At 40.6% G+C, this 25,386-nt stretch overlaps 1 protein-coding gene across 2 annotated transcripts in view; it reads right to left on the bottom strand.

Moving 5' to 3' along the window:
* Positions 1–25,386, bottom strand: part of mad1l1 (mitotic arrest deficient 1 like 1) — a 1,178,242-nt gene that overhangs the window by 1,059,402 nt on the left and 93,454 nt on the right. For both annotated transcript variants that reach the window (XM_063058642.1, XM_063058644.1), the window contains exon 10: positions 18,868–18,954. In XM_063058642.1, coding sequence (XP_062914712.1) covers positions 18,868–18,954 — 87 coding nt within the window. The remainder of the gene's footprint in view (positions 1–18,867; positions 18,955–25,386) is intronic.

The following is a 25,386-nucleotide window of genomic DNA, read 5'->3' as shown; positions in this document are numbered from 1 at the left end:
TACTTGTCCTTTCATTGGTCTGTCTATACCATCTTGAAACCTCTCTACAACTTACTTAAAACTCACTGTGCCACCTAGCTTTGTATCAACTGGTTCCCTCAGACCCTGTGGGAGGGTAGTGCAGAAACTGCAGGGGCCCTTGCAGAGATATTTAAAACATCCTTAGCCACAGGTGAAGTGCTGGAGGATTAGAATATAGCGAATGTTTTTCCACTGTTTAAGAAAGGCTTTAAGAATTAGCCAGGAAATTATAGGTCGGTGAGCCTGACATCAGTAGATTGTAAGTTATTGGAAGGTGTTCTGAGGAACCTGAGGTATAGGTATTTGGATAGATGGGAATTGATTGTGAATAGTCAACATGGCTTTGTGCATGAAGGGTCTGTCTAACCAATCTTATAGAGTTTTTTGAGGAAGTTACCAGGAAGGTTGATGAAGGCAAGACAGTGGATGTTATCTGCATGGACTTTAGCAAGGCATATGAAAAGGACGCATATGGGAGGTTAATCAAAATGAAGTAGTAAATTGGATTAGACATTGGCTTTGTGGGAGAAGCCAGAGAGTGGTAGTAGATGGTTGGGAGTGTAGTGGACAGCAAGGATGACTATCAATGCTTGCAACTAGAAAAATGGACTGAAAAATGGCAGGTGGAATTTAATGCAGACAGAAATGAGGTGATGCATTTGGGAGGGCAAACATGGTAGGACTTACAGGGTGAGGGGTAGGGCACTGTGGAGTGCAGTAGAACAGACAGATCCTGGAATACAGATCCATATTTCCTTGAAAGTGGCATCACAGGTAGATAGGGTATGTAAAGAAAGCTTTTGGCACATTAGCCTTCACAAATTAAAGTACTGAGTACAAGGGTTGGGATGTTATTTGAGGTTGCTGAGGCCTAATTTGGAGTACTGCGTGCAGTTTTGGTCACCTATGTACAGGAAAGATGTCAAAAATTTAAGAGCACAGAGCAAATTGACAAGGATGTTGCCAGGGCATGAGGATCTGAGTCATAGGGAAAAGTTGAATAGGTTGGGACTTCATTCCCTACAACCTAGAATGAGGGGAGACGATAGAGGTATACAAAATTATGAAGGGTGTAGACAGGGTAAATGCAAACAGGCTAATTCCACTGAGGTTGGGTGAGACTAGAACTAGAGATCATAGGTTAAGTGTGAAAATGGAAAGTTTTAAGGGGAACATGAGGGGAACTTCTTCACTCAGAGAGTGGTGAGAGTGGAGAATGATCTTCCAGCAGAAATAGTGGATGCAGTTTCGATTTCAAAATTTAAGAGAAGTATGGATAGGTACATGGATGGGAAGGGTACGGAGGGCTATGATCCAAGTGTGGGTCAATGGACAAGACAAACTTATAGTTCACATAGACTAGATAGGCCAAAAGGTTCTGTCTCTATGACTCCATAACTGCATTCCTAAATATATTACACTTAGAACTCAGAACAGTATAGCCCACAATGTTGTGCCATATTAAAGTATAGCCCACAATGTTGTGCCATATTAAAGTAGTAATCAATGCCTAACTAAACTAATCCTTCATCTACACAATATACATAGCCATACATTCTCTGCACATTTATGTGGCCACCTAAGAGCCTTTTAAAATTCTCTGTCATATTTGCCTCCAATATCATCCATAGCAACATATTCCCAAACACCTACCATCCTCTGCTTAACAATTTGTCCCACACATCTCCTCTGAACTTGTTTTCAATTATTCCTGGGTTACCAGATGTGTAAACTGTAAACCTGTCTGTCTCACAATATACAGGCGACACACATAAAATGGTGGAGGAACTCAGCAGGCCAGGCAGCGTCCATGGAAAAGAGTGAACAGTTGATATTTTGGGCTGAGACTCATCAGGACTGATTTTTAAAAAAGTCAGAGTAAGAAGGTGAAGGAGGAGAGAAAAAGTACAAAGTAGTAGGTGATAGGTGAAACCAGGAGAGGGGGAGGGGTGAATAAAGAGCTTGGTAAAAGACCATGGAAAAAAGGGAAATGGGAGCAGCACCAAAGGGTGGGTGATAGACAGGTAAGGAGATAAGATGCTCTTTCTCTCTTTCTTCCATGGTCTTCTACCCTCTCCTGTCAGATTCCCCCTTCTCCAGCCCTTTTATCTCTTTCACCAATCAACTTCCCAGCTCTTTACTTCACCCTTCCCTGTCTCTCAGTTTCATCTATTACCTACAGATTTGTACTTCTCCCTCCCCTCCTCCCACCTTCTTACTCTGACCTCACCTTTTTTTTTCCAGTCCTGATGAAGGGTCTTGGCCTGAAACATCAACTGTACTCTTTTTCATAGATGCTGCCTGCCGTGCTGAGTTCCTCCAGCATTTTGTGTGTGTCGTTTGGATTTTCAGCATCTGCAGATTTTCTTGTGTTTGTCATGGTATACAGGGCCCTTTTTCAGATGGATGAGGATCATTTGATATCATAATATGAAGAGAAAAACATGACACTGCGACGTTGCATTTCTGAATCATCACTGTAAATGAATTAATCAAGATTAGCAAAAAGGAGCAAAAAGCAAGCTGCTGAAGATCTCAGAGGGTCTGTGGAGGAAAATAGTCAGTTGGCATTTCTGGTCAAGGCTTCTCATCCAGATCTGCTTTACCAGAAAGGAGTTGACAGAAAGCACAAGTGTCACAACAGAGGCTCCAGCTAAATTCTTGATATGGATAAGGTAGACAAAACCATCAGAGTACACTGAGTGATTTGGCAAGCAAAAGGCTAGAATAAGAGTAGGGTGAAGCAAACCTAAAATCACTGCGAGCAAGGATGGGACACAAGCTGGATGCTCAAAAGAATCAAAAAAGAGTGAGAAAATAATTAAAAGTCAATAATTTAGCTTTACCACATATTGATTAAATGGAATTGAATACATTTAATTCTATACGTCTCTGTTTCTTATTCCCTAACAAGCTACTTCTCATCCAATCAATATCCTCCCTCTTTCCTTCAACCTCTGATTCTTACTTAGGTTTCCCTTCCACAATTGTTGATTTGCTTTCCCTTAAAATTTCCTGGGCTATTCCACACAGACTACAGTAATATGTTCTACATTCTAACATCTCTAAGTAATTTCTGCTGAATTTCTAATTGGATTTATCAACAATCACCTTACAACCTTGGCTGGAGGAATAGGATGGATAAGGCACCAAACCAGATTTGATATGAAGTGCTAGAACAGAATAGGTAATATCAATTGGATGGATTAAGCTCAGGAATTGATTTGACCTTGGCTTCAAACCCTTTCCTCTGCCTATCTCAAAGCCTTATACTCTACACAAGTCCAAGGCTCTATTCATCTTTGAAATATTCAGTGATTCAGCCTCCGTGGCTGTCTGGGTTTGAGAACCCAAAAGATTCACGATTTGGTGAGAGAAGATATTCAAGTATCGAATTAGTTAAGTGACTAAAACCATATGCCCGCCTTTGGAAGTCAATCACCAAGTCATTGACCTTTACACTTATTTACTGAAGCACAGAAAAGAATGACCTTTACACTCGTAATGAGTAAAACAAAGTCCTCCACTAGCAACACACAATCTACCGGAAAAACTCAGTGGGCCAAGTCGTTTTGCTGGGAAGAAAGATATTGTCAACGTTTTGGGTTGCATCAGAACTGAGTCGGATTCCAGACCAATCTAGACCCCAACACCCGCAGTTTTCTTTGTGTCTCCAAAGTCCTCTACCATCCTGCCGCCACTGTACAACACCTTTCCTTAATAAAGTCTAAAAAGGTCAATAATGAGGCCCTGGAAAAGTTACGACAGTCAGCTCTCAGCAAAGTTAGATATTAGTGATAAAATTCACCACTGCTTTTAGTGCATCAGTACTGCCTAGGATTGTTTGAAGGAAAAGGATGTTAACTTCACAAAAATACCTCAATATCTAGTAAGCAGCAATAATGTCCACTCGCCATGTTTAGTACTTCAAAGAAGTGATATCCATTTTCACTTCCAATTCATTTTCAAGCAATGCTAGGGATTTTTATATCATTAAATTTGTTTAGAAAAGTCTAGGTATTTACCAGTATAAAAAAATACTGATATTCAAACTTGCTTCTCCAAGTACCATTGTTATTTACTCTTGGATGTCCATGACAAAAGATTTAATGTATATAAGGAAAAGTGCACATAAAAATAGAAGCACACATAGAATCTCTCTCCCCCAATTAGCAATGGCTTTTTGACCACATAAGATTTTTTAGTAATTTAAAAGACTGCAAACAAATTTACTAAAACACAATTTACACCCTCAGAGTTAATTGTTCTTTTGCTAATTAACAAAGATATTTCTAGGGAAACAGTGATTTACAATACACATGGTTTTAAAGCTCCTTTGGTATCTTTCTCATCAGTGAGGACCAAGGTTGTGTCACAATGGGCTTATGGCGCCACCTACAGCACATAGGCACCGAAAACATCTCCAAAAATCTTGCTCTATTGATTTTCATTTAAAACTACATTCACATGAAATAAACTCCTCCAAAACTTCAGTGCAAAGTAAATTCAATAGAGAGAGAGACTTATTAAAGAGAATTTCTAATCCTCTTCTAGAGAGACAATGAACCTATCCTAAAGCCAATTCTAACATGAAGCAATAACAGTTAACTTCTGCCCTCAACAATAATCTTTATCAGAAGCATTTGCCCATGACAACATTGATATAACTTGACCACAACTTAGGTCTGTTATCACACCAGCAACACCATCGATTCTATTGTATAACACAGCAAACAGACTAAAGAGGATATCCTGAGAACAGACAATGGCACCTCAAAAGTAGGCACCCATGAAGCACAATGGATCATTAGAAGGAACAAAAATATACACCACTAGAAGCTGTAACCTTATGGGTCAGTATATTCTCCACTCTACCATTGCAATCAAGCCACGAGATCAACCCTAATTCAATGAGAATTGCAGAAGAAATTTCCAGGAAATGTACCAAACAATGAAGTGTCAGCCTCAAGAAGCTGCAGTACAGGATCACATACATGCAAAACAAAAAATAAAGGCAAAAAAACAGGCAGAACAAAGCAATCTTACAACTAACAGATCACATCAAAGCACTAAAGTCCTACCTCATCAAATCATAAATAGTGGGAGACAATTAAATATCTAACGGTCCAAGAACATTCCCATCCTCCAAAAAGGCAGGGATGAGAGCGAAGCAGTTGCAAGCATGTTCAGCCACAAATAATATAAACTATCTAAGCTGGATATTCACTGTCATTACCATCACAAGGTCCCTTATTATCAACATCTTGGGGGTTACCTATGAATAAACACTGCGGCTACAAGAGCAGTTCAGGGCTAGGTATCGAAGTAGATATCTCTATCATCTGCAAAGCGAAAATCAGAAGTGTGCTTACTAAAATGAATACAGAACCAACAACTTTCAAAATGGTCAACACTATCAAGAATGCACATCCTCCTTGATCAGTACCCTTCAAACACCATAAACACTTCCTCATTCACCAGCTCAGGTTACACTAATAGCACATCTCCCAAACACAAGACCTTTATCACCAAGGAGAAGGGTAGCAGCAGGCATGAGAACAACAAAAGTTACAAATCCCTCACCACTTTACACTGCATCCTGACTTGGAAATGCATCACTTCTCTTTCATTGCTGTTGGTCAAAATCTAACACCCACAAACAAGAGTACTGTGAGAGTATCTTCAGGAGATTTCCGTAGATCAAGGCAACGGCTATGCATTGCCTCCTCAGGGGCAACTAAGGAGGGACAATAAATGCAGGCAATGCCCTGATCCTGCAAATCAAACCATCATTTATTGGTGCTGTAATATGAGTTTATAGGCATCCAGTAGTTTCGTGAGACCATGGATTTGCACCTTGGAAGGTTTCCAGGGTGCAGGCCTGGGCAAGGTTGTATGGAAGACCAGCAGTTGCTCATGCTGTAAGTCTCCCCTCTCCATGCCATCGATGTTGTCCAAGGGAAGGGCATTAGGACCCACACAGCTTGGCACCGATGTCGGCACAGAGCAATGAGTGGTTAAGTGCCTTACTCAAGGACACACACGCTGCCTCAGCCGAGGCTTGAACTAGCAACCTTCAGATCACTAGATCTAACACTTAGCCACACGCCAACACGATATGAGTATAAAACATGCAAATCGTCAACAATCTTTTGAGAGCCTAAATTCTGGAAAACATGGATGACTGGCATTTAACAAAAGGTCAGAAAGTAAAATTCATAACGATATTAGATAAAAACAATCATGGAACATCTCTTGCAGTTGCTTACGAATTGATTATGGATTTCCAGCAGTTTCCAGTTTGACTCATTATTACTTAAAATGGATTAAATTAATTAGGAAGCGCTGCATTCACAAAATTTTAAATGGGTACACCAAAATTAATAAGTGGTTAATCTTTTAATAAAATTTGAATTATCTGGTGAGAGTTTTCAAAAAGATTAACATGAATCCAGTTCTTACTGAAGTTACATCAGTACCTTTTTATCAGGATGCATTCTATCAACCAATCATGAATAGAGGATCCCTTTGGCAGTAAGAAAATTGAGTAAACGAATATAGATTTTGAATATGTGCGATACTGAAGTCCATTATCTACCTAAAGCAATTCATATAGAATCCAAAATGCTATGTACATTTCCTTTCTTCAAAATTTTACAAAGATAAAGAGACCACAAATACCAATTGCCCTTTAGTTACACATTAATAAGAGAACCCTCTCAAAACAATTTTATTGAGGCTTAAGAAGTTACATCAAGGAAGAAGAAATCTGGGGGGATTATGGCAAAAAAGGGGTAGGCAAAAAATAAAAGATTCATGGTAGATGTGAAGAGGTGACAGAAACTGAGAAGTGGAGAACAGCTAGAACAGAGGCAAAGGTCCCCATCAACTTCAATAGAAATTGATTTGTTATATTTTGACTTGAGTACTGAAGAACACAATAATGAAAATATAGAGAGAATAGGACGCAATACGGGCTTGCAATGATAACAGTAGTGGAACACTTCAGAGGAATTGAAATCTGGTTGTCAGGTCAGATCTGATTCAGCAGATCCAGAATCCTGCAATCTCTCTCATCATGGAAACAACTCACTGGCATGACTCCCCATTACTGAACAAGTCTCATTTCCTTCAAATGATTCTTACATCTTTGTGGAGAAATTCCTTAGCCAAAGATCCATCTTGTAAGTAAACATCTGAACACAAAAGAAATTCACTAGTATTTCTTCTCTAGATTTATTCAACAATTTATGTGCAACAAGACATATTATTATCCTATTTTACCACATTAAAGGGTCAATAGTTAAACACATAACATCTGTAAAATGTGGACAATTATCCTGCCCACTACCACACCAATGCAGTTTACAAATACATGAGGTATACAATGCTGTAGAACACAATTCCTTTCTGAGTTTTGCTTTTATATTGAGTCAGTATTTAAAAATTTCTGGAATTAGGCATTTGTGCATCTTTTATTTTTTTTTAAAAAGATGGCTATGCTCAGCACAGATGCTACATTATCCACAAGATTTTATCACATTACCCAACTTCAAAAGATTTTCATGTGAATCAAATCTTAAATCATTTCATTTGATGCTCATCAAAAAGTGTTCACATATACATTTATAATAACTGATTTAATGTGACAGAGCTAGGAATTTATCACATTATTACTGACATGACAAAACATTTTAAGATAATTCCCAAGCAAAAGCTGAATATACTATAGATTGACTGCTGTGTAGAATAATGCAAGTTCATAATTTTGTTAAAGCAATGCAAAATATAATAGTCCAAGATTTAGAAATACTGGCTTTCTGATCTGCGACAGAATTTCCCAATTACCTTTCGCAACTTCCCAGCAAAAAGCTGCTTGATCCACAGACTCAAATTAGGCCAGAGTATGCCCTGCCCCAAAAAATATTCTCGATTGACAATTCAGATAGACTTGACATTTCTCTTGAATGAGGTGGTGAGGACCCAGGATTTCAACCTCAAATTTAAGGGTTGGTCATGTAGGACAGAATTGGATTTTTTTCATCCAGGGTGGTGCAAATCTTGGAGAGGTTTGGAGGTTCTGTCATCAAGCATTTTCACATTAGTGATCAACAGATTCTTGGGCATTAAGAGAATCAAAAGCTGTGGTATTAGTGTAGAGAAATGGCAGTGAAGTAAAAAGATCAGTCATAATCTCACCCATGAAGGACTATAGGGAGCGTGATAAGATGGTCGATAGTCTACACTCAGCCAGGCAGAGATGCATCGTTTCTCCTCCTTTCCCTCTCTCAATAAGCCCAGTCAGTAGAGCCTCCAGCAGACTATTGCACTTGGCTCTGAACCAGACAATACCAGGTCTATATTTTTCAGCACTAACGCCAAGAACTGCTGACCACCATGCAGCTTCGAAACTGTTAGCACATTGGGATATTCAAGGTCTGTGACACTGTGGGTTCCAGCTGCCAGGGTCATCTACTGTTCATTATGGACACCCATTCAGGGGGACGCTTCCAGTGTGACACGAGTAGGGAGTGATCCCTGTGGAAAGCAGTAAGTAGGGGGAGGGAAAGATATGCTTGGTGATGGGATCGCGTTGGGGACAGCAAAAGTTATGGAGGCTGATGTGCTGTATGCGGAGGCTGGTGAGGTGATGGGCGAGAACAAGAGGAACCCTATCCCTGGTGGGGTGCTAGGAGGATGAGGTGAGGGCAGATGTGCGCATATGGAAGATGTGTAGTTGAGGGCATTGAGACAGGGAAGCCTCAACCACATCTCTTTCACTCTCTGCTTTCTACAGGAATTGCTCCCTACACGACTCCTTCATCCATTCATCCCTACCCACTGATCTCCCTCCTGGCATTTATTCTTCCAAGCAGAATAACCTGCCCCTACACCTCTCCATCACTACCATTCAGGACCCCAAAAAGTCCTTCCAGTTGAGGCAACTCTTCACCTGTGAGTCTGTTGGGGTCATCAACTGTATCTGATGCTGCCAGTATGGCCTCTTGTATATTGGTGCTTCACCAAGCACCCACACCCCATCCGCTAGAAAAAGTGGGATCTCCCAGTGGCCACCCATTTTAATTCTACATCCCATTCCCATACATCAGTCCATGGCATCCTCTTCTGTCATGATTAGGCCACTTTCAGGTTGGAGCAGCAACACCTTATATTCTATTTGTGTAGCCTCCAACCTGATGGTACCAACATTGATTTCTTGAACTTCTGGTAATGCCCCCCCACCTTACCTGCCCATCATTTCCCTCTGATGCTCCCCCCCACCTTTTCTTTCTTCCATGGCCTTCTGTCCTCTCCTATCAGATTCCCCCTTCTCCAGCCCTGTATCTCTTTCACCAATCAACTTCCCAGCTCGTTACTTCATCCCTTCCCCAATCCTCCACCCCGGGTTTCACCTATCATCTTGTGTTTCTTCCTCCCACCCATCCCCCACCACCTTCTAACTCTGACTCCACATCTTTTTTTCTCCAGTGCTGATGAAAGGTCTCGGCCCAAAACATCGACTATATTCTTTTCCATAGATGCTACCTGGCCTGCTGAGTTCCTCCAGTATTTTGTGTATGTTGTTTGGATTTCCAGCATCTGCAGATTTCCTCTTGTTTGTGATAGGGCATTCTTGATGGTACTCTATAGAAAGTTACTAGAATGGGGGCGGGGAGTCTTGTACTCTTCAATCTCCTCAGAAAGTATAGGTGCTGCTGTGCCTTCTTGACCAATGAGAAGGTGTTATCATCTGTAGATTAGATTGTCTGTTATGTGCTCTTCACTCTCTCCAATTGATGTGCCATTGATGTACAATAGAGAAAGGTTCGCCTGCGCCTTACTGAAGTCCACAACTATCTCTGTTGTCTTGTCCAAGTTGTGGCTCAGGTTACTGTTCTCGCACCTTTTGACAAGCCTCACTATGTCCTCTCTGTATGCTGATACATCATTATTGCTGATGAGGTCAGCCACTGTTGTATCAGTGAACTTGATGATGTGGTTTAAGCTGAATCTGGCAGTGCAGTCGTGAGTCAGCAGCATGAACAGCAGTGAACTGAGTACACAGCCCTGGGGTCACCAATGCTCAGCTTGATGGAGCTTGAGATGTTGCTGCCAACTTTGACTCACTGGGGTCTTTCCATCAAGCAGTCCAAGATCCAATTACAGTGAGGGGTGTTGAGCCCCAATGAGGACAGTGTACCCACCGGCTTCTGAGGGATGATCATGTTAAACACCAAACTGAAGTCAATGAACAACATCCTAGTGTTGTTTTCCAGGTGGGATACTATGGAGTGGAAGGCTGAGGTTATGACATCATTCAGTGAAACAGTTTGAGCAGTAAGCAAACTGCAATATCCCTGGAAGGTGGGATTTTATATGATCCATTACCAACCACTAAAAGCACTTCATGATTATTGAGATCAGTGCCACTGAGCAGTAATTACCAACTGCAACAGTGCGCACTGCCATCCTGTGACATCACCAACGTTGATGTACCTTCTATTTCTTCCAGCAATTCTCACATTTACTTCATACCATACTTCATATTGCTGAAATAATACTGATAAGAGATGCAAGACAAAATTATATCCAACAGTCAACCTGGTTTATAATATTTCAAAAATTTGAAAAAGTTAGATACAAATTTTAAATGGAGATAATAAAGATTCAGACATTGCAAGGTGGTCTTTGTGGCAAGTTGGGTTAAACAGGCTGTCTCATTTTCTTCCACCTCCACACAAACACTACTCCCACTCCGAAGCCGTGAGGACATATTCAGCATTAGTCAAAAACTAAAATTTACATCAATGCCTATAGCAGAAATGTGGAAGAGAAGTGAAAGCATCTACTGCAAAAAACAAATTTCTTGAAATGTTAAAACTTTTGTATTAAGCCCTATTAAAATATCATACAACTAAAATACCAATCCAAAGTATGAAATCCTGTGATACAGTATTATGTGGCCTATAGGGCATTACTCAATCTTCTTAAAATGCCAAAAGATACTGATATTTTGCATGTAGAAAGAAAGAAAAATTATCCAGCCAATAATACAATGTCAAGTACATATAAATCTCTGCAACTTTTCAGAAAATGTAATTAATGTCACTGAACACACAAGAGCTAAAGTTTACATACAGAGGCAGAGCCTATTTATCGCTGGGACAATTTGAAAGCAGCCATTATTACAATCTTAATAAGAGACTTTTCAAATACGTGGTAAATCAAGAGAAAACATTTACAGATCTGTTTTCCTACAAAGTTTCAACACTTTAGTGGTACTTTGGTATGAAAATAAGTACCAATAGCGCTAAAATTACAACTTGCAAACTCAATTACTCAAATGATCAATAATTATTAATACTGAGATTGTATATAATTTCTCCAAATTATAGTCCAGTTAATCAAATCAACTGAAACATTAACTAATGTAGGATACTATATTTTTTTCAAAAGCAGACATCACAAGTGATCCACTAAAAGCTTACTTTCTTTCAAACCTTCCAATTTCTTGTATTTCCACCATATTTCACTTGGTATGAATTGAAGACAATCTCAAATCAGAATTTTGAAACAACATATAATCCTTCTCAAACCAACACCCTGAGGACTGGGTGTCAAAGGTAGATACAGTATGAAACAAGCAGTTCAGCACACTAAATCCACACCAACTATCCATCATCCCTTACACTAAGGCAACACGCACAGAATGCTGGAGGAACTCAGCAGGCCAGCATTTTGTGTGCGTTCCTCCAGCATTTTTGTGTGTGTTGCCTTGGATTTCCAGCATCTGCTGAATTTCTCGTGTTTATGACCTATTACACTATCCTGTATTTAATCCCACTTTATTATTCTCTGTATATTTTCATCAGATTCTATCACTCACCTACACACAAGGTACAATTTACAGTGGTTAATTATCCCACCAACCAACAGGTCTTTGTAATGTGGAACAAAAATGGATTATCTGGGGTAAACCCCCATGATGTACATAAAACCCCACACAGACAAGACTCAAAGCCGGGACTGAACTAAGTCTCGTGCTGTGAGGCAGCAGTTCCACAAGCTGAGCTAATGTGCTGCCCTATTACTCCTATTACCATTCCAACACACAAGCAACACACACAAAATGCTGGAGGAACTCAGCAAACGGGGTAAGAAAAGGAGTAAACAGTTAGTGTTTAGGGTCAAGACCCTTCATCAGGATTGGAAAAGATTTTCTCGTCTTTGTGCTACACTTATAATTCACCTATTTTTAAATTTATGTTACTCAGGTGATTTTAAAGGGAGCATGTAATAGGTTTAAAGGCAGCACCAGAAATGGAACAGTTAGTGTAAAAACGCAAAAAAATCAGTGAACAGTCGAGCCAGATGCCGAACCATCAGGATTTCCCAAAATCCTGAGTGAGAGAGAGTGACAGAGAGCAAGAGTGAGAGTGAGAGAGAGAGAAGACAGAGAGACAGAGAGACGGGGTGGGGGGAGCTTTGGACCGCAAGCTGCTGGTAGTAGTTTGCAGCAGCAATGGGTAAAGTCTGATACTTTCCCATACCCAGAGAATTGGGTTGATCAACAGCACCCAGTACACATTGGATGTGTGGCTGTCACTTCGTATGATCCACACGTGGATTTTGTCGGAGTACCCTGTGGCGACCATCTTTGTTAACCCTTACGTGGTTTCGGGTATGTTATGTGGTCACCACTTGTGCCAGGGTATATTCCGTGACTGTCATCTTGTGATATTTCTATGTGGATTTCAGGACGACTCGAGGGATAAGATCTTCAGCGACTGTTACCTCATTTTTCTAGTGTGGAACCTGTGGAATTCTTCGTAAACGCCTCCTCTCTACATTTTAATGTGGATTTACAAGTTTCTCCCCTCATTTATTCTGTCAATTGCTGGAGCTTTTTAGTTTGCCATCTTAAGACTTTAAGGACCGTTCCTAAGCTTGACAGTTTGGGAGCCACACACACATAACCACTATTGACTTCTGTTTATTTCATTTAATTTCCTATATTTTGAGTAGATACTAATAAATATAGTGGTTTTAGCATTAAAGCCTGACTCAATTTGTGATGCATTGCTGCTGGTACGTAACAATGGCAAGCATCAAAATAACTGTATTAACCTATGTGTGTATACTGAATCAACACTAACTTGTCTAATTATCTTTCTAACATGAATTAGAAATCACAGAATACAAAGGAATCATACAGAAATAAAAACATGAAAGAAAATAAGCACCTTAGAAAATGGAACAGAGTAAGTCATAACGAAGTCTGAACCTCAACTCCCTTTTCTACTTAATCCCCATTCTCAATACCTTGAGCCAAAATTTAAAGAAAAGTTACATGGTATTTAAAAGTGATGGGATCTATCAACGTACTTTTAAGAAATTTCTGTGTGAGCAAAAAAAATGTATTTTTTTGACAATTACCCTCAGTATTACTTTTCTGCACCCAAAAAAGCAGATCCATATCCCTTCTCACAGATAACTGAAGCACACTCACTCAGTATAGAACTGCCAAGAAGTTAAGCTTAGATTTTGGAGCAGGACATCACAAACTTCTAGTGAAAAGGCCAACAACTGGGACAGAGCGGTCTCATTATTAAGGTCTAATATGGTTTTAGACAACACAGGCTTTAAAGACTAAGTACAAACATGTATACTGCTGGGTCATGAGGTATTACTCCAAACAATGGTTGCAACAATTGTTATTGCACCTGCAATTTTTTGGGATTTTCATCTCTTGTAAAAGAAGATTGTATTATATTTCCAGTAATTTGAAATGGGTGCACAAATAAAGGTATGAAGCAAGAAGTATTGGAGAGGATCAAACATTGAGAGGGGAAAGCAATCTTCTAATTTCTCATAATTTTTATCTGTGGAGGAAAGCTATGAAGCAAGGTTTCGAAGAATGAAGAAATTAGCCTCACCAGTTGTTAAATACAAAGTAAAAGCCACAACTGAAGAACGTACCAAGGTCATGCACACCAGATTTAACTTAAGATAATAATAAATCCAGAGGAACTTGGATGCTGGCAGGAACTAAGAAATATTGTTTTGATTTTGCTTGTAATCTATTTAATATCAGATAGATCTAAAAATGTGTTAAATTGTCAAGCTATCAAGTGGTCTTAGATTATTTGCTTATTATACTCATTAGTGAACCTTCATTTCATACTAATATTTCCATTCACCATTTATGTAAATTTGTTTTTCTCTGAATTTACATTCTGAATTTTTCATTCCAGGACGAAGGAGATGTCCTCCTTTTTTAAAGAAAGGGGCTTCCCTTCCTCCACCATCAACTCTGCTCTCCAATGCATCTCTCCCATTTCATGCACATCTGCTCTCACCCCATCGTCCCGCCACCCCACTAGGCATAGGGTTCCCCTTGTCCTCACCTACCACCACCAGCCTCCGGGTCCAACATATAATCTCCGTAACTTCCGCCACCTCCAACGGGATCCCACCAACAAGCACATCTTTCCCTCCCCCGCCCCCACTTTCCGCAGGGATCACTCCCTAGGCGACTCCCTTGTCCATTCGTCACCCCCACCCCTTCCCACCGATCTCCCTCCCGGCACTCATCCTTGTAAACGGAACAAGTGCTGCACGTGCACTGACACTTCCTCCCTCACCACTATTCAGGGCCCCAGACAGTCCTCCCAGGTGAGGCGACACTTCACCTGTGAGTTGGCTGGGGTGATATACTGCGTCTGGTGCTCCCAATGCAGCCTTCTATATATTGGCGAGGCCCGACGCAGGCTGGGAGACCGCTTTGCTGAACACCTACGCTCTGTCCGCCAGAGAAAGCAGGATCTCCCAGTGGCCACACATGTCCCATTCCCATTCTGATATGTCTATCCACGGTCTCCTCTACTGTCAAGATGAAGCCACATTCAAGTTTGAGGAACAACACCTTATATTCCATCTGGGTAGCCTCCAACCTGATGGCATGAACATTGACTTCTCTAACTTGCGTTAATGCCCCATCTCCCCTTCGTACCCTATCCATTATTTATTTATCTTTTTTTTTTCTCTCTCTCCTTTTTCTCCTTCTGTCCCTCTTACTATACTCCTTGCCCATCCTCTGGGCTTCCCCCCTCCCCCTTTCTTTCTCCCTTGGAGTCCCAACCCATGATCCTCTCCCTTCTCCCGCCTCATATCCCTTTTGCCAATCAACTTTCCAGCTCTTAGCTCCATCCCTCCCCATCCTGTCTTCTCCTATCATTTCGGATCTCCTCCTCCCACTTTCAAATCTCTTACTATGTCTTCTTTCAGTTAGGCCTGACGAAGGGTCTCGGACCGAAACATCAACTGTACCTCTTCCTATAGATGCTGCCTGACCTGCTGCGTTCACCAGCATTTTTTTGTGTGTTGCTTGAAAATCCAGCATCTGCAGATTTTCTCGTGTTTACGTTCATAATCTGTAGCTGTATACCTCAATAACAGCTCAAATCAGGAAGTTTGAAGTCAAATGAATTATATGTAGATTCAAACTGCTATTTTCTTCGCTGCAATCTGTCAAGATTCTCAGATATATAGTGAAAAATGCATTCAACAGATGATTACAATGGCCATTTTAAACATGCTCTTTTACTATAAAAGCTCTGTATTCCATTATCATTTGCAGTACAAAAAAGAAAGCAAAGATAAATACTATACAACAACTTGAATACCATATGGAGGATACAAGAGAAATATTGCTAAAAATCAAGGTTAAAATCAATTTTAAAAAGTATACTGTAATTTAACAAATCGAACAGAACTGCTAGTTCTTTGTGAATGACATCTTTTATCCTGAGAAGGAAATGTTTTTCCTCTTTGTCAACTCAAAATGCTTTAAACACATAATAAATATTCAGCAGTTATACAGCAGCATGCAAAAGTTTGGGCACAGTTAATCACTGTGAATAGCTAAGTGAGTAAAAGATGACCTGATTTCCAAAAAGCATAAAGTTATAGATGACACATATCTTTAATATTTTAAGCAAGATTACTTTTTTATTTCCATCTTTTACAGTTTCAAAATAACAAAAAAGGAAAAGGGCCCGAAGCAAAAGTTTGGACACCCTGCATGGTCAGTACTTAGTAACACCCCCTTTGGCAAGTATCACAGCTTGTAAGCGCTTCCTGTAGCCAGCTCAGTGTCTTTCAATTCTTGTTTGGGGGATTTTTGCCCATTCTTCCTTGCAAAAGGCTTCAAGTTCTGTGAGATTCTTGGGCCACCTTGCATGCACTGTTCTTTTGAGGTCTATCCACAGTTTTTCGATGATGTTTAGGTCGGGGGACTGTGAGGGCCATGGCAAAACCTTCAGCTTGCGCCTCTTGAGGTAGTCCATTGTGGATTTTGAGGTGTGTTTAGGATCATTATCCTGTTGTAGAAGCCATCCTCTTTTCATCTTCAGCTTTTTTTTTACAGACAGTGTGATGTTTGCTTCCAGAATTTGCTGGTATTTAATTGAATTCATTCTTCCCTCTACCAGTGAAATGTTCCCTGTGCCACTGGCTGCAACACAAGCCCAAAGCATGACCGATCCACCTCCATGCTTAACAGTTGGAGAGGTGTCCTTTTCACGAAATTCTGCACCCTTTTTTCTCCAAGCATACCTTTGCTCATTGCGGCCAAAAAGATCTATTTTAACTTCACCAGTCCACAGGACTTGTTTCCAAAATGCATCAGGCTTGTTTAGATGTTCTTTTGCAAACTTCTGATGCTGAATTTAGTGGTGAGGACGCAAGAAAGGTTTTCTTCTGATGACTCTTCCACGAAGGTCATATTTGTGCAGGTGTCACTGCACAGTAGAACAGTGCACCACCACTCCAGAGTCTGCTAAATCTTCCTGAAGGTCTTCTGCAGTCAAATGGGGGTTTGATCTGCCTTTCTAGCAATCCTACGGGCAGTTCTTCAGAAAGTTTTCTTGGTCTTCCAGACCTTAACTTGACCTCCACCATTCCTGTTAATTGCCATTTCTTAATTACATTACGAACTGAGGAAAAGGCTACCTGAAAACGCTTTGTTATCTTCTTTTACCCTTCTCCTGTTTCGTGGGCATCATTTCTTTAATTTTCAGAGTGCTAGGCAGTTGCTTAGAGGAGCCCATGGCCGCTGATTGTTGGGATAAGGTTTGAGGAGTCAGAATATTTACATCATCTGGCCTTTCCTAATGATGATTGTGAACAAGCCATAGCCCTAACAAGCTAATTAAGGTCTGAGACCTTGGTAAAAGTTATCTGAGAGCTCAAATCTCTTGGGGTGCCCAAACTTTTGCATGGTGCTCCTTTCCTTTTTTTTTCCACTCTAAAATTGTACAAAACAAAAATAATACACTAATCTTGTTTAAAATGTTGAAAAGAGTGTTTCATCTTTAACTTTATGACTTTTGGAGATCAGTTCATCTTCTACTCACTTAACTATTCACAGTAACAGAAATTTTGACCAGGGGTGCCCAAACTTTTGCATGCCAGTGTAATAAACTTTATCCATAAGTTATTTTGTATTTTTCAAATATAAAAGTTTGATATTTGTGAGGTATTGAAACTCCGACTTGCAAATGAAATAATCAACCCTCACCCATCCCTGAAGAAACTCAACACTAAGTATCAGTAGGAAGTGCAATTGCACATTTAATGGCCGTGTTAGATGTCCTCAATGACAAGCAATTACAATTTCTACTTCATCAAATATTACAGATGCCCTTTTATGATGCATGTTAGTTAACAAAGCAAAAGTATTTTAAAAATATATCTACAATGGAAATATACACAAATTACTTCAATGATGCATCAATACCAAATTCACTTATTTTGTCTGAAAATCTGTGTACACTTTTCCAATTATGAGGAATTCTTTAATTTGGGGGAAAAGAATTACTTTTTCTCCTTAATCTTGATAACATGACCAAAGAAGAGAAAATGGTGACAACATTGAATTGTTGCATTAGAACTCAGCTGCTCTAGCTTAATTTCCAAGTTACTCACTCATAATAATCACTATTCATTTAGGAACGATGAAAATCAAATCCTACTATAGCAAAGTCAATGGATGCCAATATTCCAAATACATCAAAATAGATTAAGCATGTTGCAATAAGCTACTCTATCAGAATAAACAAAATTTTGTTACTGATGTTACTAAATTTGCTATAATGTTTGCAAGTGCTAAGATGTGCATGCAGGGTACTGAGAGAAAATAATATTTGAAAGTCTTTAAAAACAATCAATTCCTAAATGTCAAACATAGCACACTCAATAAAGTCAGAGTCTTCTTTGGTTTTGTTGTTTAAAATTTGTCTTTTCAGAATATTGTGAGCCTCAGAAGATGGCTGCTACTGAAGGCCAAATCAATCTTCCAGCAATAAATAAAAATCTTTTAGTTCATTTATTTGCTGTCTTCTACATCAAAATGCAAGACAATATGCCCAAGTATTGATTGGCTCAATCAGCTAACCAATTTTTGTTTCGGTGATGGTTGAGGGAGGTGAGGGGGTGGTGTCAGTTCAGTTTCTTCCTGTGGGTCAGATGTGTACCACCACTATATACTTCAATAAAAGATCCCACTCTAAATTTCAATATTGCACAACAAATGATAATGGCAGGCTGGATCCCATTGTTGTCTTACTTAAGCTTCCAACAGGTCATGAAAAGATATCGCTTTGGCAATTCTCAGACAAACATTTGGATCTCATGAGCAAATAAAATGCACAGTATACATTTTTTCTATGAATATGTTAAAAGACCTTGTGAACGTAGTTAATTGCCAGAATAATTCCCTGTTCACCAAAACTTTGGTAAAGTTTTAGAAATAAAGTTGGCTGCCTGTCCTGGACCTCTACCCACCTGCTGCTGACAGAAGAGTTCTGTTGCTTGAGTACAAGTTCACGTTGCTGCAAAAGAATTATCTCCCGTGATAGATCTTCAGGACTCCTTAAAAAAATACAAACAGAGAAAAGGTCAAGCAAACTATTTTTTATTTAATTTTCAATAAAGCGGTGCTGAAAACACTCAACACGTCATGGAGATTCTATGGAAATGGGGACAGAATTTCTTTCTCAGCCCAATAAGCGTTCATCAGAAGGCCTTACTGGATTCTGAAGAAGGTTCACTGGCATGAAATATTAACTATTTCTCTCTATACAGGTGCTGCCCAACCTACTGAATGTTCCCACAGCAATGTTCTGAATTTCAGATTTCAATCTTCAGTTTTGATTTCCTATTAAAATTTGCATATTTTCATGCAACACACACACAAAATGCTGGTGGAACTCAGCAACTCAGGCAGCATCTATGGAGAGAAGTAAACATTTAATGAGCCCTACCCCACCTTATTCTGGTTTCTTTTCCAGTCTGGCAGAAGGATTGTCATAATCTCCTGGATTTTCACCTTCAACGATCGTTCAATCTGTTGCTCAATTGACTTCTTTTGCTCTCAATTTCAACCAGATAAAATATGAACTATTTACAGAATGAAAATTGAGTTTTCAAAATAAATTTCTTCAGAAATGCAAATGATGAAAACAATAACACTGGAAAAATTTGCACAATTATGGGTTCAAAGAGCTTTCTTCAAATGAGAAATTCAGAGACAGAATTATTTCACATCCAATAGTGACCCCTTATATTACCATGATATAAAATAAAACATAGCTGGACAATATTTTCAACTATATCAACACGAAACTTAAGGTATTTCCAAATGAGAAAGCTCACTTGTTCCTTCAAAATAACAGATCACAAGTTATAAAAATTATTATGTGTCTCAGCTTCCCTTGAAGATTTCTTAGGGACTGAACCATTGACTTATATCTATCCACTCTTTTTTAGTCATTGACAGACTAAAAACATTTTGCACAAATATTGAACGTACAATGGAAAGCACGTCAATTCAAAGACGTCAAGTCACTTACTTCTATAACATGCTAATAATAAACTTATTTGAATTATTACATATTGTGCATGTAAATGAAAATTGGTCTTTCAATGTTCATTTAAAAACTGTAAGATCTCTCAAAATATCTCATTATCAATCAAAATTCTTTGAAAATAACACCGAATCAGTTTGTGAAGACTTTAAGATTAGTGAATCTTGGTTAATATTTCAGACTTTGTTTATTTAGATGTTATTGAAGTAATTCTTATTCAAAAGCTCAATTAATACAACTTATAACAGAGTTTTCCTCTGTAATAGTCATAGTCATAATTTATACAAAGCTTACAAACTTTAGTTCATTAACAGTATTAACAAAGTCAGCAGTACACCATGCAATATAAATTTAATCAAGTGTGGTTGTCAATTTTAAGATAACTTGCTAAGGAACCAAGAGGGAGATGAGAAAAAAAAACAAGAGAAAATCTACAGACGCTGGAAATCCAAGCAACATACACAAAATGCTCGAAGAACTCAGCAGGCCAGGCAGTATTTATGAAAAAGTGTACAGTTGCCGTTTCAAGCCAAGACCCTTCAGCAGGACTGGAATAGATTTCAAAGGTGGGGGAAAGGGACGGAGAAACACAGTGTGATCGGTGAAATCAGGAGGGCTGGAGAAGGGGATTCTAATAGGAGAGGACAGAAGGCCATGGATTAAAGGGGGGAAGGAGCACCAGAGGGAGGCGATGGGCAGGGAAGGAGATAAGGTGAGAGGGAAATGGTGGGGGGGGGGGGGCATTACCAAAAGTTTGAGAAATCGATATTCATGCCATCAGGTTGGAGGCTACCGAGAAGGAATATAAGGTGTTGCTCCTCCAACCTGAGTGTAGCCTCATCATGATAGTAGAGGAGGCCATGGATGTATTGGAATGGGAATGGGAATGGGAAATGGAATTAAAATGGGTGGCCACTGGGAGATCCCATTTCTTCTGGTGGATGGAGCGCAGGTGCTCAGTGAAGCAGAATCCCAATCTACGTCAGGTCTCACTGACATACATCGATATACTGGGAGCACCAGACATTGTATACCAGGGGTCCCCAACTTTTTTTGCACCGCGGGCTGGTTTAATATTGACAATATTCTTGCAGACCGGCCGACGGGGGGGGGGGGGGGGAGGGCGGTGTTCAAGTAGGGTTGCCAACTTTCTCACTCCCAAATAAGGGACAAAAGTAGCAGTCAAATACAGGACACTTGTGTTTACCCCAAGAAAGACTACCATGACCATGAAGCCTTGTGCAGGCACCTGTGCGCGCATACGTGTACGTGCCAATTTTTTTTCTACAAATCGGTTTTGGTTTAATTTTCCCAATTCTGTTAAGTGAAACTACACTGAACATACATTATTTCTACTTTATATAGGCTGTGTATTTATCATATCATTCCTGCTTTTACTATATGTTACTGTTATTTCAGGTTTTATGTGTTATTTGGTATGATTTGGTAGGTTATTTTTTGGGTCTGGGAATGCTCAAAGATTTTTCCCATATAAATTAATGGTAATTGCTTCTTCGCTTTACGTCATTTCGGTTTACGAATGGTTTCATAGGAACGCTCTACATTAGTGGGGGAAATACGGGATAAGGGCGGCCCCGTATGGGACAAACCAATTTAGCCCAATCTACGGGATGTCCTGGCTAATATGGGACAGTTGGCAACCCTATGTTCAAGTTCAACAGTGCGTGACAGGGAATGAGGAAAGGTACAGCTGACTTATATCGTTTCATATTGCCAAATCATATTGTTTCCTCGTGGCCCGGTAGCACATGCTTTGCGGCCCGGTACCGGTCCATATCCCAGTGGTTGGGGACCACTGTAGTATACAACCCCAACAGACTCACAGGTGAAGTGTCACCTCACCTGGAAAAACTGACTGGGGCCCTGAATGGCAGTAAGGAAGGAGGTGCAGGGCAAGTGTAGCACCTGTTCCACTTGCAACAAAAAGTGCCAGGAGGGAGATCAGTGGGGAGGGACAAATTTACAAGGGAGTTGCATGAGGAGCGATCCCTGCGGAAAGCAGAAATCGTGGGGGGAGGCGGAGAGGGAGATGTGCTTAGTGGTGGGATCCCATTGGAGATGGTAGAAGTTCCAGAGAATTATGTGCTGGATGCAGAAGCCGGTATGTGTGAACAACAGGAACTCGATCTGTGGTAGGGTAGTGGGAGAATGGGGTGACAGCAGATGTGCGTGAAATGGAAGCAATGCGGTTGAGGGCAGTGGAGATACTAGAGGAAGGAAAGCAGCCCTCTTTGAAAAAGGAGGACATCTCCTTCATCCTGGAATGAAAACCCTCATTATAAAAGCAGATGTGGCGTAGATGGAGAAATTGAGAGAAGAGGATGGCATTTTTACAAGTAACAGGATGTGAAGAGGTATAATCCAGGTAGCTCTGAGAGGCTGTGGGTTTATAATATGTGGAGGGACGTGCTTGAAATGGTCTAGGTAAATTTAAGAGCAGGATGGAAGCTGGAGGCAAAGTTGATGAAGTCAACGAGCTCTGCATGGGTACAGGAAGCAGCACTACAGCAGTCGTCGATGCAGCGCAGGGAAAGTGGGGGATGGACATCAGTGTGGCCTTGGAACATAGATTGTTCCACATAACTGACAAACAGGCAAGCATAGCTGGGACTCATGCAAGTGTCCATGGCTACACCTTTTGTTTGAAGGAAGTGGGAAGAGCCAAAGGAGAAATTATTAAGACCGAGGACAAATTCGGCTAGACAGAGGAGACTGGTGGTGGAGGGGAACTGGTTGGGTCTGGTGTCCAGAAAGAAACAGAGAGTTTTGAGGCCTTCCTGGTGGGGGATAGAGATGTAGAGGAACTGGACATCCATAGTGAAAATAAGATGATGGGAGCCAAGGGAACCTGAAATCCTTGAAAAGATCAAGAGCATGTGAGGTATCACAGATGTAGGTAAGAAGGGACGGAACTGGGGGGATAAAACAGACCCGAGGTATGCAGATACGAGTTCATTGGGGCAGAAACGGGCTGAAACAATGGATCTACCTGGACAAACAGGTTTGTGGATCATGGTGTGGGGTGTGGGATCTATGAGGTTGGTGGCAATGGATATGAGATCCCCAAAGTCAATAAGGTTGGTGATGGTGTGGGAGACATTGGCCTAGTGCTCCTTAGTGAGGTCCTGTTCAAGACCCATTTTCACTGTTACCCATTTATTGACCTGGATGGGTAGTGGAAGGAGGTTCAGCAACAAATCACAATATGAAATAGTAAGTATATCTTAATATAGGGCAAAAAACAAACTGGAGTAACTCAGCAGATACGGTAACATCCGCGAAGGCAAGGGGAACGCAGAGTTTCAGGTCAAGATCTTTCATCACACCCGAAGTAATACATTGGTTATCTCTCTGCCTTCATGAATGTTGTCTCACACACTGAGTCCCTGCAGCTGTTTACTTTTTTCCCCAGATCATAGCATGTGCAGATTCTTAATTCTCCATAGCTCAATATATTTGCAGCACTCTGAAGAAAGAGGGAAGTGGATATAATTGGATGGCTCATGAAGAAACCTAGGGCTTCTCCTCAATGGGTCAATGATGGTGCCGGTAATTATTGGCAACATACTACAGGCTGCAGACAGGAGTTCTAAATATAAGCAGCACACACAAAATGCTGGAGGAACTCAACAGGCCAGGCAGCATCTATGGAAAAAAGTACAGCCCCTTCACCAGTCCTGCCGAAGAGTCTCGACCCAAAACATCAACTGTACTCTTTTTCCATAGATGTTGCCTGGCCTGTTGAGTTTCTCCAGCATTCTGTGTGTATTGCTTGGATTTCCAGCATCTGTAGACTTTCTCTTGTTTGTGAGTTCTAAATAAACCTCTTTTGAAATAACTCTCACTGCAAACTGCAGCATGCAACTTCCTTCTAGGCAATGTACATTTAAATCAATTTAATGATCTACAGATCTCACAATCACCTGAAGAACTCGGCGGACCAGGCAGTTATGACAAAACGGGGGAGGAGGACTACAAGCCAGGCTGAAATGTAGAAGGATGAGGCTTCCTCTATCCAGCATCTTGTTGGCAAATGTGCCGTCGCTGGAGAACAAAATTGATGATCTGAGGGCAAGATTGGTGTATCAGAGAGAAATGAGAGCCTGTTGTACTCTACGTCTGACTGAGGTGTGGCTTTCTCCCAGCACAGCAGATATAGCAATCAGATCCAAAACCTTCTTGATTTACATAATGGACCAAAGAACTAATTTGGAGGTGGTGTGTGTTTCATGATAAAACCTCAATGGTGCTCCGATGTGAAGGTTTTGTCAAACTCATGCTCCCCCAACTTGGAACACCTAACAGTCAAATGCTGTCCATACTATTTACCTAAGGAGTTATCATCCGTGATCCTAACCACAGCTTACATACCACCAGCAGCCGACTGTAATCAAGCGCTCGCGATACCGCATGATGCCAACTCCAAACCAGAAGCAGTCCATCCCAAAGCATTTCAAATCATAATTGGGGACTTCAACCAGACTTGTTTGAAGAAAACCTGCCCAGTTACCATCAGCATATAACCTGTACCACCAGAGGACGCAACACAATAGACTACTGTTTACTAAGATAAGGAATGTCTACCGCTCCATGCCCAGACCACATTTCAAGCTGATAACTTGGCCGTCCTTCTCATACCTGCATATAGGCAGAGGCTGAAGAGTAAAACTCTAGAGATTAGGGCAACAGGGAGGTGGCTGCGGGAGGCAAAGGAACAGTTGCAGGATTACTTCAAGACAGTTTACTGGGTCGTGTTCAAGACTTATCTGGGGATCTGAATGAATATAGATTTAATATACTTTACTAAAACAGCTGTAGACAAGTGTGCCCCCACAAAATCATTCAGAGCCTTCCCCAGCCAGAAGCCCTGGATGAACCATGAGATCCGAAATCTGCTGAGGGCCAGATCAGAAGTATTTGAGTTTGGTGACCAAGAAAGTCACAAGAGGTCCAGGTACAATCTCCAGAAAGCTATCTCACGGGCAAAGTATTAATTCCAATCAAACTTGAATCAATTAAGGTTGCCCAACAGTTGTAGCAGAGGTTGAATACAATCACCTCTTATTAAGTTAAATCAAGCAACATAGAAGACAGCAGGGCTTTGCTTCCAGATGAGTTCAACACCTTCTGTGCTCCCTTTGACCATCAAAACAGAGGAATCATTAGAAGTTTCCACAACCTCCAATGATCTGATGATTTCAGTGCTGAAGCTGACATGTGAGCAGCATTCAGGAGGGTGAACCCACGAAAAGGAACTGGCTCAGATGAGGTCCTGGTCAAATACTAAAGACCTGTGCTGATCAATTGACTGGTGCGTTCAGTGAGATCTTCAACCTCTCATTTCGGCAATGTGTAGTAGCTACCTGCTTCAAGCAGGCTTCAATAATACTGATGCCCAATAACAGCATAGTAACCT

The sequence above is a fragment of the Mobula hypostoma genome, chromosome 9 (genome assembly GCF_963921235.1).
Source record: "Mobula hypostoma chromosome 9, sMobHyp1.1, whole genome shotgun sequence".
Classification (NCBI taxonomy): Eukaryota; Metazoa; Chordata; class Chondrichthyes; order Myliobatiformes; family Myliobatidae; genus Mobula; species Mobula hypostoma.
This window is presented reverse-complemented; position numbering and strand designations above follow the sequence as displayed.